This window comes from Harpia harpyja, chromosome 3 (assembly GCF_026419915.1).
Source record: "Harpia harpyja isolate bHarHar1 chromosome 3, bHarHar1 primary haplotype, whole genome shotgun sequence".
NCBI classification, from domain to species: Eukaryota; Metazoa; Chordata; class Aves; order Accipitriformes; family Accipitridae; genus Harpia; species Harpia harpyja.
Genome location: NC_068942.1, coordinates 14,327,796 through 14,344,702, shown reverse-complemented (window position 1 = coordinate 14,344,702; position 16,907 = coordinate 14,327,796). Strand labels below are relative to the sequence as shown.

The 16,907-nt window shown below is 33.3% G+C and overlaps 1 protein-coding gene across 3 annotated transcripts in view; it reads right to left on the bottom strand.

Annotated features, from left to right (window-relative positions):
* ASCC3 (activating signal cointegrator 1 complex subunit 3) overlaps positions 1-16,907 on the bottom strand; it is a 287,526-nt gene that overhangs the window by 124,505 nt on the left and 146,114 nt on the right. For all 3 annotated transcript variants that reach the window (XR_008234298.1, XM_052781435.1, XM_052781436.1), the window contains exon 14: positions 10,428-10,562. Coding sequence is in view for 2 of the 3 variants with exons in the window: in XM_052781435.1 (XP_052637395.1) it covers positions 10,428-10,562 (135 nt within the window). In the remaining variant the exon portion in view is untranslated. The remainder of the gene's footprint in view (positions 1-10,427; positions 10,563-16,907) is intronic.

Genomic DNA, 16,907 nt, shown 5'->3' with positions numbered 1-16,907 from the left:
AATGGCTTTTCCATTTGGAATATGGTAAATACGAGGACATGGCACTTCTGGGTTTTTAGAATTTCTTAAAATATTTAGTGCATATACTACATATCACTGTTGCTTGGAGAAGAAACAGATACTGCTAGTTTTTCACAGCAGCTGGCAACATAATAGCCATACAGGAGATCATAAACCAAATCTTGCTGCTTAGTCAAGTTGGTTGATCTAATAAGTAAAGTTAGTATCTGATAGGAAGGAAATATCCCAGGAAAAAACTTACTTCAGTGTCAGTGTTTTTCAGTATGTCTTATCTGAGTACTAAAAATGAATTAGTTTAAGACCTTGTTCTACCAAAAGCCTAACAATTTTCTTGAAATTTCATGTAAATAAAATTTTAAGTTCTATAAGTTTACACATTTTGCATCTTTTAGCTTTGTTGACTAAAATTAATTCTTTATCTACTTGTACTGATATTGTCCAAAGATGAAGGTCTGTTTGGTGGGATGGGGATGGTGAATATTTAATTTTTCTAAGAATTCATACTTAAGCATTGAAATTCACAAGTCTCCTAATATTGCTGTTTTCCTATCTGCACTCTTCCAGCAATGTCTCACAAGCCATATACTTCCAAATCTGACTCCCTTTTTTTTTTAGCAATTTTATTTTCATTCCATAATACAGAGTAAGGTCCATTTTTGTTACGTACCAGTTTTCATTATAGTTCATGCACAGTTTGTGTATACTCTAGCCTTGTCAAAAACATGATGCTGTTAGTCTAGTTCCCACTAACATAATACATAACTTTTAGTTCTAGTTCTGTCTTTTGGTCAAACGAGCCAAAAATTACTAACATAGTACATGTACAAAGATGTATCCAAATACTTATTTATATGATGCTCATTCAAAATCTCAGTAGTGGGATGAAAAGAATACTGGTTTTTAGCTTTTTATGTTTTTTGGAAATCTTCTGTAATCAGTCTCTGGTGTTTTTGATGTAACAATCTGCTAGTAACAAAGAGGTTTCTGAAATAATTAGGTTGTTTAAAAGAGATTTGGCAAATGTAGGCAAAATTATAATTTTACTTTGATAAAGGTGATATGCAATGGTATCTGTACATCCTAAAGCATAGCTGTTTGTGGTTTTATACAATACAATGTTTTTCTCCAGGACAATGATTTCCAATAAGCAGGGCTTCTTCTGAATCTTGGTTGACTTTTGAAATTCCTGTTCAAAGGAGCTTAAGATGAATTCAAAACAACCTGAAGATAAAACTAAATGTTGGAGGTATCAAAGCTTCCACATATTCTGGCCTCCTACTATGGAGAAATGTGGATAATATAAAACATAGAGAGGATATGCTAAAAACCAGAGACTAACTATACATGTAATACCACCTAAAACAGTAAATACATGGCAATAAATATTTGGCAGTTCTCTGGGGAAAAATCTGCACAACTTTCCAAAAGTATGCTTAACTACTTTTTAACCTATTTTGTTTTCTCCCAAGCACCTCCCACTCTCAGTATGTGGTATTAACAGCTGTGGATCAAATTCAGTTCACTCTTAATGGTTGCTTCTAATTGCACTTTTATTAAAAATTTTTGAAAGTGTGCACTCATTTTACTCCTTATTTCACGATTCATTTTAACTAGATGTCATTGCAAGCTTCAGCACAAAAATGCTTCTGTCCAGTTCTGATCTACTCTATGTATTGTGCAAATAAACTAAAGGAATAGTTAAAAAGTCCAACCAAATTTGCCTAAATTATGGTATTTGGGGGAGTTGGAAGTAGAAAGTGGATGACAACTGAAACAGTGAGCATACATAGCTAAACCATTCCATAAATCATAATTAAACTAAACTGCATTTGGAAAGCTTTCTTACTTTGATGATAAATGAAATTAAGAATATGAACTGAATTGAAATTTAATATTTTTCTCCATCTGTTAAGAAAATCATGTTTTTTAAATGTAAAACTGAATCAAGCATCTAAATGTACCTTGGAAAAAAAAAAAAATTCGAATGTTTGCCACAGCCTGGGTTCAACAGGAGGAAAACTATCAGTAGGTAAATGAACAGAATATTTCATGCAACAGGTGAATTTATTTAATTGCACTTACTCGAATAATGTTTTTAAAGAGACAGTGTGAGATAGTTTCCCATACTGCAGTGATTTTTTCTATCAATTTAGGTATTTATGAACATGTATTTTTCAACTATGACAGGCAAAACCTTCAATTTTAAAAAATTCATAGTCTAAGGATATCCTATATATTTATTGTTTTACAATATAAATACATAAATTCACATGAATCCTCAGGAAGCAAAAGAAACATAATGATATTCTGAAGGAAAAACATCAAGCAACCTTAGAAGAAAGCACATAGATTTATTCTACAGGATAACTGTGAACTACGGATTTTGTTCTGAATTTTGTTTCAGCAAAGGCAACTACAAAGGGTGTTCTGTGATGGCCTGCATCTTTAAAGCAATGACCAACCACTTAAAAAAGCCCCAACGTTATCTCCTTCATTTACAACCCCAAAGAACAGTACTTTGAGACTTTTGCAGTGATCCTTTGTAAGTCAACTGTGATGCTAGAGAAAAAACTATAATTGAATACGATTCACTGCACCTCAGAAAATTTACTCTGTTTAGTTCCTGTAAAAGGAATCAAATATAGTTTCTAACAGAATGTCAATCACTGAACAGTATCAAGTCTGTTTGAGAATAATGTAATTACCATGAAATACAAAGTACAACTGAACAACAAGCAGCATTCACTGTCAGTGTGCAATGCAGAAACCCCACAAATTCTCATCAACTTTTCAATCATTACTCTTCATTACTAATAACTACTGTAGCTACACTATTTCATGACAAATGAACTCCTAAGTAGACAGGATCTCTTTAAATACTATTTTCTACTCAGCATATGGTTTCCATACTAAGCTACTTAAATTGCATGTGACCAGAACCATTTGCCAGTATGGTCTGGTGCATCCTATAAAGAAAAGGTGCCTGAAAAATATGATTATTGTCTACAGTTTCACTGTGAACATATTGTACAAGATTACACAGTGCAGCCAAGAACTAACAGGCACATCTTGGAAAAGCAATGCAAGACCTAGGGGTCATTAGTAAATTAAGCATCTCTTTTAATTTCTTGCCTGGAGCAATCCCTAGGGATTGAAAGCAGCTGAAAACAGCTGATCCAACCAAGCTCTTTGAAGGAGGGCTGAAGAGGGGCTAGGGCAGAGAGCACCTGTGCTGACTTTAATATTATCTTATAATTTCTTCTTGCTGGAGTGTTCACAAGTGGCCAGATACTGCCAGCCTTTGAATCTGTTAAATGACAGAAGAAAACATGAAGAAAAGGGAGCTTTATCCTCTCAAGAAATCTTATGTATTTTTAATATATACCTGAACTTCATTACACATGGTGAAAGCAAGCACTGGCAAAAATCAAAAGTGGGTAGTAGGCTGTGTTGCTGAAGAGGAAAGGGTGTAGCCCTGTTTCCCAAACTGGTGAATATGAAAGCAATCATACTGGGTTTTTTTGGTTTTGGTTTTCCCTCCCAAATAGCTTTGAAGTTTTCTTTGGAAAAGTGTTTCTTTACTACTAGCATAGTTATTTGATATCCATATATACTTTATGTAACAATGAGATTTCAAGTTGAAATCATCTTACCCAGGGAAGCTATCAATTAATAACTACTGTGAAAAGACACAGCAAACTTTTTCTTTTTGACCTGGATTACATGTTAAAACGTTCTAGCAGCTAACTGAAGGAGATTTTCACAGTCAGAGAAAAAAGAACGTTGCGTGGCTTTTCTCCCTGTCGGTGCCCCAGAATGAGGTTAAAACTTCAGGAAAGACAAGGAGATCACAAATTTTCATGTAAGAAATAGCTAAGAATGCATAGGAAAATGGTTAAATATATTATATTTTTAGTATACATTCACTTATGTATATTGAAATAAGTTAGTTCTACAGTACTATCAACATTTATGCCAATTTTAAAGGAAAAAAAAATACACATATGCTGACTGTGCAAACTTCTGTGACTGCAGAATCAACCAAATAACTTGTTAGAGCTACTCATTACAGTAAGCAATGTCATAGCCTGACATCAAGGAACCTCTGTTAGCCTAATATTACTCCCATATCCCAGAGAGAAAGAAGTTTCAGTGTATTTTAATCAACGACGTAAAAAAAAATTAGATTTAAATCAAATTAAGAAATAAAAACATTCTTTTAAACAATACAAATTTGAATTTCAGTTTCTATATTTACAAGCACAAATAAAAAAGACATTTTAAAAAATGTATTCACCTTAAGATCTGAATTGACTGAATGCAAATACTGCACTATCTTGCAGGAGGCTGCAATAGACTTCATTTAAGGAAAGAAGCTTAATCATATTATAAATATGACAACAGTTTCAAATGATCTTACTAAGCACATTTAGTATTTAATAGGAAATTTTGTCAACAATGAAAGGGGATACTATAGGTAACACATTATCCTACAGTTAATCAGAGCATTTCCACGGAGGATTAGTAAGAAAAGGCATTAAATCTTACATTTACAGTGATGAAATCCATTACTGATTTTAACCTGAATAACTCTGAAATTGCTGAAAAGTTGTATACAAAAGCATAAAACACCTTTTTGTAGTTCCTTGAACAAAAAAACCAGCACCGCTCTCAGCTGTATTTGCAACCTCAGAGATCATTCTAGAAAAAGGTTTGCTAACCCATTTTGCTTCTAGGAGTCCCATTACTAACACAGCACAGCTTCTGGAAGTAGAACAAATATTCATGAGGCAGCTTTCCAGTGATAAACAGGGTAAAACTAAGCATTGTTGCATATCAAGTTGATGCTCATGATAGATAAAACAGAATATATGATCAAGCCCATAGATCAGGGGAAAAAAAAGTCCATTTTATTTTTCACAGGATAGCAGAAGACTGTTACTTGTTACCTCAGTGCTGTAACTATCAGAGCTCGAGAGACAAGCCAACAAATCTGAAATCCTTGGATCAGAGACTGATTTTCAGAAAGACAGTTGATAACAGAATTCAATCTATACCATATATTTTATACTTTGTGATTCATAATAAAACCACTAGAAAAATTTCAGTAGACTGTATACAATGTACAGGAGTATATAGAACTACAAATAGAAAATAGAGCTACCAATCTAAAGCTGTGCAAATACAATTTCTAGAGTGACACTTAAAAAAGTAAATATCACAGTAACAGAAATATACATCAAACTTCAAATGTTTTTCCTTTTAAAGGTCAGGAAAAGCAAAAGCAAAAAGAAATTGTTTACTGTTTCTGTCAACTTTTTATTTCAGTTTACAATAGTTAGTGCTTAAGTTAACTCTAACATATAGGAATACTGCTAAAAAACCTGAAGGCAACGTTTTTCTATTGTTCACAATATATTTCTCTGTAAACAGACCTCTCCAAAACCTTAATGTCCATCTAAGTAACTCTTAATACTAAATTCCACAGCTCAGGATTCATTAAAACAGTAGAATCACTCTATATAGAACACATTTTTCTTTAACCCATCAATTGTTAGGACCACATCATCTTACGAATTTTGTCTCTGACCATTAAGCAGGACTACTGAATAAAATATCCCATGAGAGAAATATAAAGAGCTTCATTCCATTCTCTGAGAGATAATTAGCAAATATTTTTCAAAAGTAAAAAAATATAGTAATAGTAATTATAAAACAAATAGGGACCTTCAATATATGTTTGACATTTAATATAGCCTAATGTATTTGAATACATATCCTCATTTTATTTTTATAGTTTTTTTAATGGCATATCAAATATTAGGTATGTTGTTAGTAAAACAAAAATAAAATGAGGATTTGTTCTGAAATAATTAAATGTCAAACAAATGATTACACATCAAATATTTGATGAATGTTCTCTAAAAATTAATTTCTAATAATTTAAAAACATTTGACAGATAATTAAGAGGATTAGTAAAATTGCTTTCAAATTTTTAAGGCCAGCAAAGAATACAATGCTTTTAACTATTCTATTTTTCAGTTCCTCTTGTGTGTTCAAGTAGCTTTCACTCACACTTGCTGTGCCTAGACTAGGACATGCATGATTTGGGCATTACTTATTCTTGTAAGTCATACACAGGATTTCAGATGTTTCTAAACATCTTCATCCGTTACAGTGAACACTGTATACAGAATACAAAATAAGGATTGCGTTACATTATCAAGAGTATTCTCTGGCAGGTATTGCTAAATTTCATGTCAAATGAAATGGCAAGACTGAATGGCCTGCAGTCTGGTAATTTTGGGAACTGTGCCAATAAACACCCTTTTATACAAGATGGCTCTTGTCAGACAAACATGATATTATCATATGAAGATTAAATTAATCACTATGCACCACATAGCATTGCTATAATACAGTTAGACTCCTGTCAGAATTTTCATTTATATGGTATGGCACTGGGAATTTAGTACTATATAAAATGAATTTCACTTATTAAGGAGATTAAAATTAGGCAATGATGATCAAAGAAATTAATTGTATATAGAAACTTGACTGACAGAATGTCTAATGAGGTTCTTCAGAGATCCAATTTGGCTCATGGATATTTCATATTTGTAGTGGTGATCAAAAATTTAAAATGTGATCTTGTGGATTAAAGGTATAGTTTGGAAATCAGAAGCACTCTGAAGGAATGGTAAATGCTTGCAAGAACAGATCGGTTCCACAGTGCCGTTTGGCTCACCTACAGGATGAGCTTTGAGATATTTGGGAGCAAAGAACTTAGGTCATGTTTTGAGAATGGATTTTAAAAACCCTGAAAAGCTCTTACAAGTCATGTGTTTTCTCATGTTAATACTCAATTTATTGCATAAGATGTATCTGATTTATAGTCTAAGGCATAAGAACTGCTGTGCCAGGTCAGACTGAAAGTCTGGCTAGAGCAGTAGTCTCTCTGAACAGCAACTGCCTAGGGAAGAGTATGTATCAATGCTCTTCCCAGTATATTCTCCTGGCCACCAGAAATTTGCCATTAAGAGACTTACTGAGTAGCTTGATCTACCCCTAAGAACAGTTTGCATTATTTAAATGAATAAGAACTTTCACAGTGAAAAAATTAAATTAGTGAAGAGAACCAGCATGAGATCCTAGGTCTAGAGTAGTAGACAGGCCAATTCAGACATGAAGAATGACACACATAAAGGCTAGATACATGCTGGAAATTGTTGCTGGAGCTCAAACAGAAATTCGGGCCTTGCTCAGTTCTCTACATCCCATTACAAACATTTCACAACAGCTGGTCCTTCTTGTCCACAAAAACTATGAAACCATTAGTGTGTCTCAGCAGTGTTTCTACAACTCTGACTTATTCTGTTCAGAACCACACCTGGCTGCAATAACAATGTGGGTTTTTTGACAGTTTTAATGGTAGAAAACTGAACAGTTATAATTCCTGGTTACAGTCACTTATGCCTATACATGTAGGCTCTGTCTGTACACCTATGTCCTACTGAAGTTGCCAGTAAATCTCTCCAATATTGGAATTACCAGTGGAGGAGAAAATTTCTACACTTCCAGGTTACCTGAACATAGATGTGTATTGCACATGCTTCAGATAGTGTAATTCCAGCCTTAGGTGTTTAATTACAGGATGGATTTATTGGAGGGGGAGGGGAAAGTTAAGGGAAAAACAATCTCTTTATATCCAGCTTGATGTCACTGTGCCTTGTGTCTTTATCTGTTACACTTCGAAATCTTTAGAAATTTTAGTGCAGAAAGTTCCTAAGACAAAACATGTGATTATAAAACCCTTTGGTAAGATGCACGTACATTACTGCTGTTACTATAGTCACTTCTGTCAGAAATATTTACTGCTAAGAAAGAAAAAGAAAATTTAGACTGAACAGTAATAGTTTTAATAACAAACCTCCACATGCTCTAATCACTGAAATCTTTGGTGTACTCATAAGTCTGACAGAATATAGTCTCTGGCTGTATTATAGTATGTGAAATGGTTCTTCACAATACCACTCATGCTTCTTCCAATTACATTTTGTAACATACAAGTCCCTAAACCTTCTGGGCAAAAGAAGCATTTTTTGCTATTGTAATAATGTGGAAAGTAGTCAAAAGGATCAAAGATTCCCATGAAATATGAGAGAAGAATTCATATGCTTTTAGTTACAATGAAGGCCAGTTTGCTTTATTACAAAAGTTAGAAGACTTCTGTAAGTATCTTCTAAAGCAAAGTCAGCTTCTCTACAATCTTTTGTACAGATCAACATTTGGAACTACAATCCTCAAACAATTCAAAATTTGATTTAGAACAGATGCTGGGATTCATAACAAATGTATGTGTGCTGGGGTGGGGATGCAGGGGACAAAAGAAAGAGCAGGGAAATTTGCTATTTTACTCAGTATCTCCTAGATTTCAGTGTGATGCATAAATACCCTTCGAAAAAGAAGTTATTTCAGATACGCAGACAACCAACCTATAGGCCATGTTATCTACCACTCTCTTAATTTGTACTATAAATGCTACCCTGAATCACTGTCCAAGCACAGGTGGCAATAATGTGTATTCCAAATAGGTTTAGAACTTTTCTTTTCTCTGTGACATTCCTGTGGTTCCCATCAACATAAGAATATGCTTTCTAATTCATTAATCCCAGAATGAAGAGAAGAACTCAACATACAGCAGTAGTTTTCACTGAAATACAGAGTGAGTTGGACAAATACTTTGACGGATACCTCACATAATATGCACTGCTGAAATAAGCATATAATTTTTCCTAACTTCTTTAGCAATAATTTTGAGTGTCTAAAGAAGCAGTGGTACTTTCAATAGCTTCAAATATTTTTTTTCTGTATTAGCATTAAAAAAACTAATATTATTTTTAATAAACTAAGAGTTTCACATTTGGTTCTAAGAATTCTAATGAGAAAAAGTTCAGTGTTAATTACCACTGTTACAGTAGAAACATGGGATCTCTAGGTTCAGGTTTCATGTTATTTTTATAATGCAGCAGATACTAACATCCACTAGAAAAAGAGGGGCTTTTTAATATGCTACTTTATGAAATATAAGGACATCAATTTATAAATTAGCATAGTTTTCAAAATATTTACTATAGCTCTCAGAAGCATCTCGACAGAAAGAACATATTTGATCCTGATTTTAAATAATCTTCTCTAAAACAGAATTTTCTCTACATTTCAGAAATTTGAATTTACCAGCTGTAACATTTATGCTCCATTCATAATTAGTAAGTCTGAATGAATCCTTTCCCATTCTCTTCAGAGGTATAAAATAAGGTAACACATTTATTACATCTAAGGACAGACACAGAATCTAAAGCCCTCACAAAATTCCTAATTCACAGGGGCACAAAATGTTTAAGAGTTTATCAATACGTTTGCCAGTGAGAGAAGGTATCTTATACATACATTATACTTGCTACAATGAATAAGTATCTCCTCTATGTTCTGCTATTTAGTTGGGGAGAGAGAAAGAACGTTATTTTTCAATGAACATTAACAAGGCACTGTTAACTCTAATCTTTAGACCTCAATTAATATCACCAAATGTAAATGTCATATATAACACTGAATTAAGAATTGTTTTGGAAATACTCTCTCAGCAGAAATACTGGCATATTGCTTGAATAGATGAAAAGAAGTTGTTGCAACCAAGTTACTTCTGTATGTTATATATTAGAAAAAAATTTGGAAGGTCAACTAACACAATTCATACAAAGACAGAACTGTTAGAATGCATAAAAATGTACGCAGTTTCAGCTGGCAAGTACTTGGCCACTGCTCAAAATACTAGTAATTTACAATCCATATACATATTTTTAAACAAGATCAGATTAAGCAGGCTAAACCTTTGTGAGATTCAAATGGCTTTCCCACTTTTGACTCTCAAATAGATTACTTTTTGATTGCCCACCATTAGTTGATTCATGAGGCAAGGTGGTAAATTTACAGGCTAGGTCAAATCAATACTTTAAGGAAGTTTTCTGTCTCAAAGAGTGGACAGTAGCAGATGCTTAGGGAAAGTGCAAAAAGCAGGAGATACATACTCTCCCGAATTGTGGCAACTCGTGGTTTAGGGACCTCCTGAGCTGCAGAATACATGAAGACTACTGTCAAGCAGTACAAGTTGCATAAAACACAACCTATTATCAACTTTTTTTAAAAAACTAAAAGTAACAGCACTTTTTCTTCACCATTACTCTTTCCCTTCCTCTATTCAATTCAGCAATTCCACATGTCCCTTCAGAGCAAAATGTATTTTCCCAGAAGATCAAAAATGCTTCATCTATTCCCATCCTGGACTGTCTTGTAAAAATATCAGTTCTAGGATTGTGAAGACTACCAACGTAAATGATTCACTTACCTGTTTTTCAGCTTGTCCATAATCTGATCCTTGGGGTGACAAAAAGTGACAAATATGACCATTGTTTTTTGCTTTTTCTCGAAGACCCATAGCCGTTCGTACTGTGGCATTTCTAGCATGAACAAACACCATTACCTTAAGACAGAAAGAAACAGCACTGATGAGAAAGTCTTAATCAAATAATGAAAAAACTTTAGTTACAAAATATTCCCTATAGGAACAATAAAAAAAATAGTTAATACATGATATATTGATGAAAACTAATGTTGCTTTAGGGAAATTAAAGGGTGATCCTGCCTATGTTGTATTTAATATTTTCAAACAGCTTTTCAGAAGGTTCTCTTTTTTAATTCTTTAGTCTTTAAAAGATAGGGAACAATTGTTGGCAATAAAGAGTTCATTTTCATAAAGTAGGGAGATTACCATTGATGTGAAGAGTTGTGTTATTTGACACATCCTAAATGATCTGAAAAGCAAATAGAGAGATGATACGTTTCCTGATGGTATGACTTGACTACATGAGACAGCTGAAACAAAAACTGACTATAAAGAACCTCAGGAGGATATTGCAGTCCCAAACCACTGGACAATCAAAGTGAAGAATGAAATTAAGCACCAACAAATGCAAAACACATATGGGGATACAAATTTTAAACTAAGAGATATGATTATGAGTTTTAAACCACATACTATCACTCAGTAAGATACCTTAGAAACACTGTGGACATTTCCCTGAAAATATCAACTAAAAGTTGAATGGTAATCAAAAATTATTTGTCACCATGTCTGCAGTAGGGTTTGCAAATACAGTTGGTTATCATCCAACCAACTCCACTGTCACTTGCTTATTACCATCACATATGGTATCTGAACCAAGAGACAGCAATAAGATGTTAATACTTACTCCTTTAGATATGTATATGGACCATTTAAACTGATATTAAGATTCACTGCAAGGCACATTTAAGATGAATCATGACAGTAAACCCCCTCGATTGGTATAGAAAGGGAAAGTGATTAAATACCACTTAATTCCAATGTAGTAACAGTTCTGAATATCTGTTAACCACATACTGTTGGGAAAGCTACGCTATGGAGAACACTCTATATTGTCCCCCTAAGTACTTTTTATTGCCCAGGGTCTGCTTAAATTGACCCCACATACTTGGTCAGACAACTCTTTAGTTTGATCAAGGATGAGAATTTCTGTGTTTTTAAAATTCACATATGGAAAAGTTTGAGTGCTTGGCTCTTGAGTAAATGACAAACGCTGTTTTGCAAGTCCATCTAATTTTAATTAAAAATATAACCATGGAGTTACAGGTCTGTTTTAAGGTAGTTTCAACTGAATTTTAAGATTGGTATTTCAAATTCCAGAGAACTGCTGATTTAGTTTTGGCCTTTTGGCACTATCATGCTTGTATCAACTTGCAGTGTATAATTGAATTACTCTAAATGAAACACTGTTAAGAAAGTAGTGGTATTTAGGGTATAGTTAAACAAGTTATTGCCTCTGTTCTTAATTCGGGAATTCGTAATTTAATTGTAAATGTATAATGTACACATAATTTTATATAAAAGTAGACATAATAGTTGTGAATTTATATAAATTATAAATTTATAATAAAAACAAGCAAATTAATTCAGGTGACTATACAGAGAAGATATAAAAAGAGAAACAATGTGTACATAACTATTTGATTACTGGGAGCAATTACTCCTTACCTGTTTTAGCTTATTTGATACATCTTTCCATCATCAATTTAGTAACACTACGACTCCTACAATTATTAGCTTTCATCTGAGTAGAAATATTCTCAGATACATGTCACAGTTAGCAACATACCAATTTTCTCTAACTTAAAAAAACCATACTGGCAAATTTTTTTAAAATTTTCTTCAAAAAGTAAGAGAACTGCAACATAATAAAAGTATAGTGTATGTCCCTTCTGTCTTCATTAATTGTTTAAGGATTACTTGTCTATTTAGCTTTTTGTATTTCTTTTCCTATAAAAAGCCTGAATAAAAATATATAACTACTCAAACCAGCAATTTTTTTATTAACAGATCCACTATGTTAATATTCTTCTTCAGTGAATTTTCACTTATTATAAATTCTGTGTCAACAGGTTTCACTGAAAAAAATCTTCACTTTTAAAATCAACTTGATTTTAAGGTTTACTAATTTGTTTCCTTTTTAAATGGAGTCATATTAACATTTGTTTCTTTGACAAATGGATTAAAAATTAATCTTGTGAAAATAGCTAAATTCTGAAAGTTGAGAAACTGAAGAAATACAGTAGTGGGCATTAAGGTGAAATAGGAATGGTCTTTTTTTATCCAGGTAATTTTGAAACTCCTGAATTAGGAAGTGTAAGAACATTTGATGGGTTGATTCCTTAAAAAAAAAAAAACCAAACAAAAAAAAAAAAAGAAGAGAGACACACATATGCACTAAGGGGTTTTACGATTTAACTGCGAAATAGGTTTGTTGATTGGTTTTACATTGTATTTTGATCTTTTAGATTCTATTTCTATTTCAGTCCTGCATTAATTTTGAAATCACTACCTATATCTTAAATCTAAAATGGCAACTTTGAGAATGGTGTTTACACAGCATTAATATTAATTAAGTTCAAACATACTAGAATAATATATTTCTGCATGCTTTGACATAATATTGATAAATATCTTACTGGTTCTCCTGATTTTTTAAAAATTCCTAATCAAAGACCAAACAAAGTGTGGTCTGACTGAATTTTTTTGAGCTAGAAGGTCTAAGCTCAAAGAGAAGCTGCAAGCAGGAAAGCTTTTAAAGTTTGAAAGGAACTAATAAAAACAGTCAAATAAAATAGGAAGCAAATCAGCACACAAGTGTGTATCTATAGCCAAGAAACTTCTTAATTATAATTCTTTATGGATTGTTTAAACAAGATACAGAGAGTCATATTAGGAGTTAACTTCAAACTAAACAAGGTACAGTAAAAAAAAAAAAAAAGTACGTGTAACATTTTGGTGGCCTACACCTGTTTAAAAAAAAAGGGGGTAAAAAAAGCTGTACTGGGAAATGAGAACAGGTAAAACTGTAAGTCACTACAGTTACACAAAGTAGAGCACAGACTACTAGTCACAGAAATGATCATAGTACAAAATAGGTCCTTAACTGAAGAATCTTCCTTTCAATTATTATATAAATGAACAGCAACTGCAATGTTTGCATAGAGCCCATTCCTGCAACTCTAAGTGTGAGGAAAATCCCTCTTAGTTCCAGTCATAATCAGGCAGAACCGTGAGGAACTGACACTCTGAAGTCAATTGTCACTATGATGTCCTCCTGGTCCTGCAAAGACAATGATAAGCAACACCAAAAAGATACGGAAATATTATTTTGAAGACTTAGAAGAAAATTTGTTGTTATTTTTCATGTTTCTTCCCTGCCCTTAATTCTACCTCACCTTGAAAGCAGATGTGATCCAATCTCTTTCTTGGGATGAAACTGTGCAAAAAGTAGTACACTGGTGGATGAAGCAGTAACATTCACTTCTAAATTTTACTAGTCATACAGAAATATTAGAAACTCAACTTAATATGAACTTCTGTGGGAAAATAAAATCTAATAGCTGACACTTTGCTATAGAATATTATACAAACATGTAAGTATATTGTATAACTGAATCTTGGCCACTGAACATTTCTAAAATGACTACGTAGCATTACTTTTGCAATACTTTCAATTAACATACTTTAAAACACATCACTCAATCAGCTTGTACCAGTGGCAAAGAATCTGAATCCTTTTTCAAAGTTTGGCGCCTTCATTTTGTTTGAAATGAGGACAGACTTGAAGATTAATCTAAAAAAATGACAAAAAATATTACGTAGCACTACGGAAGATTTACCAATGTAATAGTTATACGGAATTGGGCATGCCTGCAGTCACCTACTTGAGATGCTAGATAAGATACCTATGAGCTCAAGAAATGCAGATATTAAAAGCACAGCTATGAGGGGTACTAGAAAAGACCAAAATGCCTTAAGAAATAAGACCATAAAATAAATTAAATTTAAATTTCCTAGAAAAATGGAATTCTTGGCAGAAATAAAATTATACAGTCCAGGGTACTAGGCAGGGAATTGAAGAAGAGAAGAAGATTAAAAAAAAAAAAAAAAAAAAAAGAGAGAGAGAGAACTACTGTGCAATGCTTACAGTTAAAAGCCCGCAAGAATATTACCACTGTAACTGCAGGATTGCTGATACAATATTCAAAAGCCATGAGAACACTAATCAAAATGTTTATGACAAACATTTTCACATTTTTTTCATGCTGCTGAGAATGTCAACAGTGCTGGAAAAAGAGTTGGAGCCTTTTACCTAAAAACAAATAAACCATTCCTTTCTCATCACTGCCTGCCATAGTATATGTTCAGAAACAATCCTGGGAGCTTTAGGAACTTTGATAGTAGGAGGCACTCAGTTTAGATGCATTAAGAACTGGAAGACAGATGGATTGGGATCACATTGCACTTTATGTTCCAAGGTCCCTTTACCTTTTATTTTAACCATTATACTCAATAAATTTCAAGAAATTAATAATATTGAAAACTTCTATCTGATATCCAATACTATATATAAAAATAAACTGTAACCGTAAAGAACATCAACATTCTTTTTTACTCCATTTACCCAGTGAACTGAGGAGTTAATATTTAAAGAGCAGATGTTTTTGCTTTCAGATAGCAGAGGCTTGGTACAGACTTGATAAAACTTCAGTTACAATTTCTAAAGCTGCTGCCTACATGCAGCTGAAACTAAACAGGCCAAGGTGCAATTCCATACTAGGTTTTCCACAAGAACTGAAAAACTAACAGCCTGTTTCACTCTCAGGGGACTGGAAGATGTTTCAAGTGCATCATTAGGAACAGTAGCTAGGCAGGAGAAATAAAAAAACCCAACCCCTGGCATTGCCAACACTGACCTGAAGGAGCTTGGTGGGCTACCATGCGAAATATGTAGAAAATAGGAAGGTGCTAAATTGGGAAGCCAGTCTCTAACAAACACAGTCTGTATTTAATCTTCCTTCTTACATTGAAACATTGCCTGCTGCATTTTGTATGTGAAACAGACAACACTCGATTAATGAATCAAGATCCAGTTTTTACCTTGTTTTATCTAGCATACTCTGATCAAACCCTGGTCTCAAGAATTAACAATTCCATAATGGGATTTGCTGTGAGGTTAACCATTACAAGAAGTCAGAATCACATAATACCAAGAAAAATATATACAACATTGTTTCCTCATATTCCCATTTTGCAAGTGAAACTAAGGGTAAGTGTATTCACTATGTGAGTGTGAAACTTAACATGTGAGATCATACTGCTTACTATATATGACTTGATAAACTCAAAGCAGAGCTCCTATTAACTCCATTGAAGCCATGAACACCCAATACTCTTAATCATCAGACCAATGCTTCCTATGTCATAATTCTCAAAATTTAGAAGCCCTGATGAGTATGTACTCCTGAATATTTTTATTTTACCATCTTCAGCTTCTGTAATATCAGAGAGAAACTGTCAGAGGCAGGGACAAAAATCGAAATTTTCAGTGAAGTGTTTCTTTGTCCTACATCACAGACCACCTCTTCGTTTTCTATTATTCTCTATTGTATCCATCACACGATTTTAATCTTCTGGAATGAAGATGTGTCCTGACACAGAACTACTTTAACATATTAAATCTCTTGCGCTAAATGAACTAAAAGAAATAAAGGTCTAATGCATAAAAACCTTCAGAATATTCACTGGTCAAAGAACACATTTGATATTCTCTTAACAGTTTTTATATGGCTGCTGCTTCTTCTTACAGAATCCTTGTAGGACAATGTCTGACAGCATAGCAATCATTCATTCAGAAAGACATAAGACCTTCTTATGCAAAAAATAACTAAGAAACAAGCATTGTATAACTGTCCTCTACCGGGAAGCCTTTCTACAGTTATTATAGAAAGATACCTATTTTTCAGATGTGTAGCATGTTTTATGAAATTTACCTCCTGCTTTTTTAAACTAATAATGCACACTCAAATCATTGACTTTTATGTATTTCATGATCACATATCAACACCTGACCAAATTTTTAAATTTAAAATGATTGCACAAATTGCTGACAATAAAAAGAACTTCTCAGTGAGAGGTAGACAGACACCAAGTCTGATTAAAAAAATAGACTGCTTTATTAGCTGATTTGGGGTACCCAATCTTAAGGCTAATGTTTACTTACCATCTCTGTACATCACCAAATATGTTTGTAAAGAACCAGCCCTAGCTAAAAATTGACAAATAACATCTTGTTGAATGTTTTTCCCCCAATGAAGTTGGTAAGCATTTACCACATACGTTGTGAGACAGCAATATAGTCAAGAGGGTTAATTTAGCCTGTCCTAACTGTGTCAGAGAATATTATATTTCAGTGGCAAA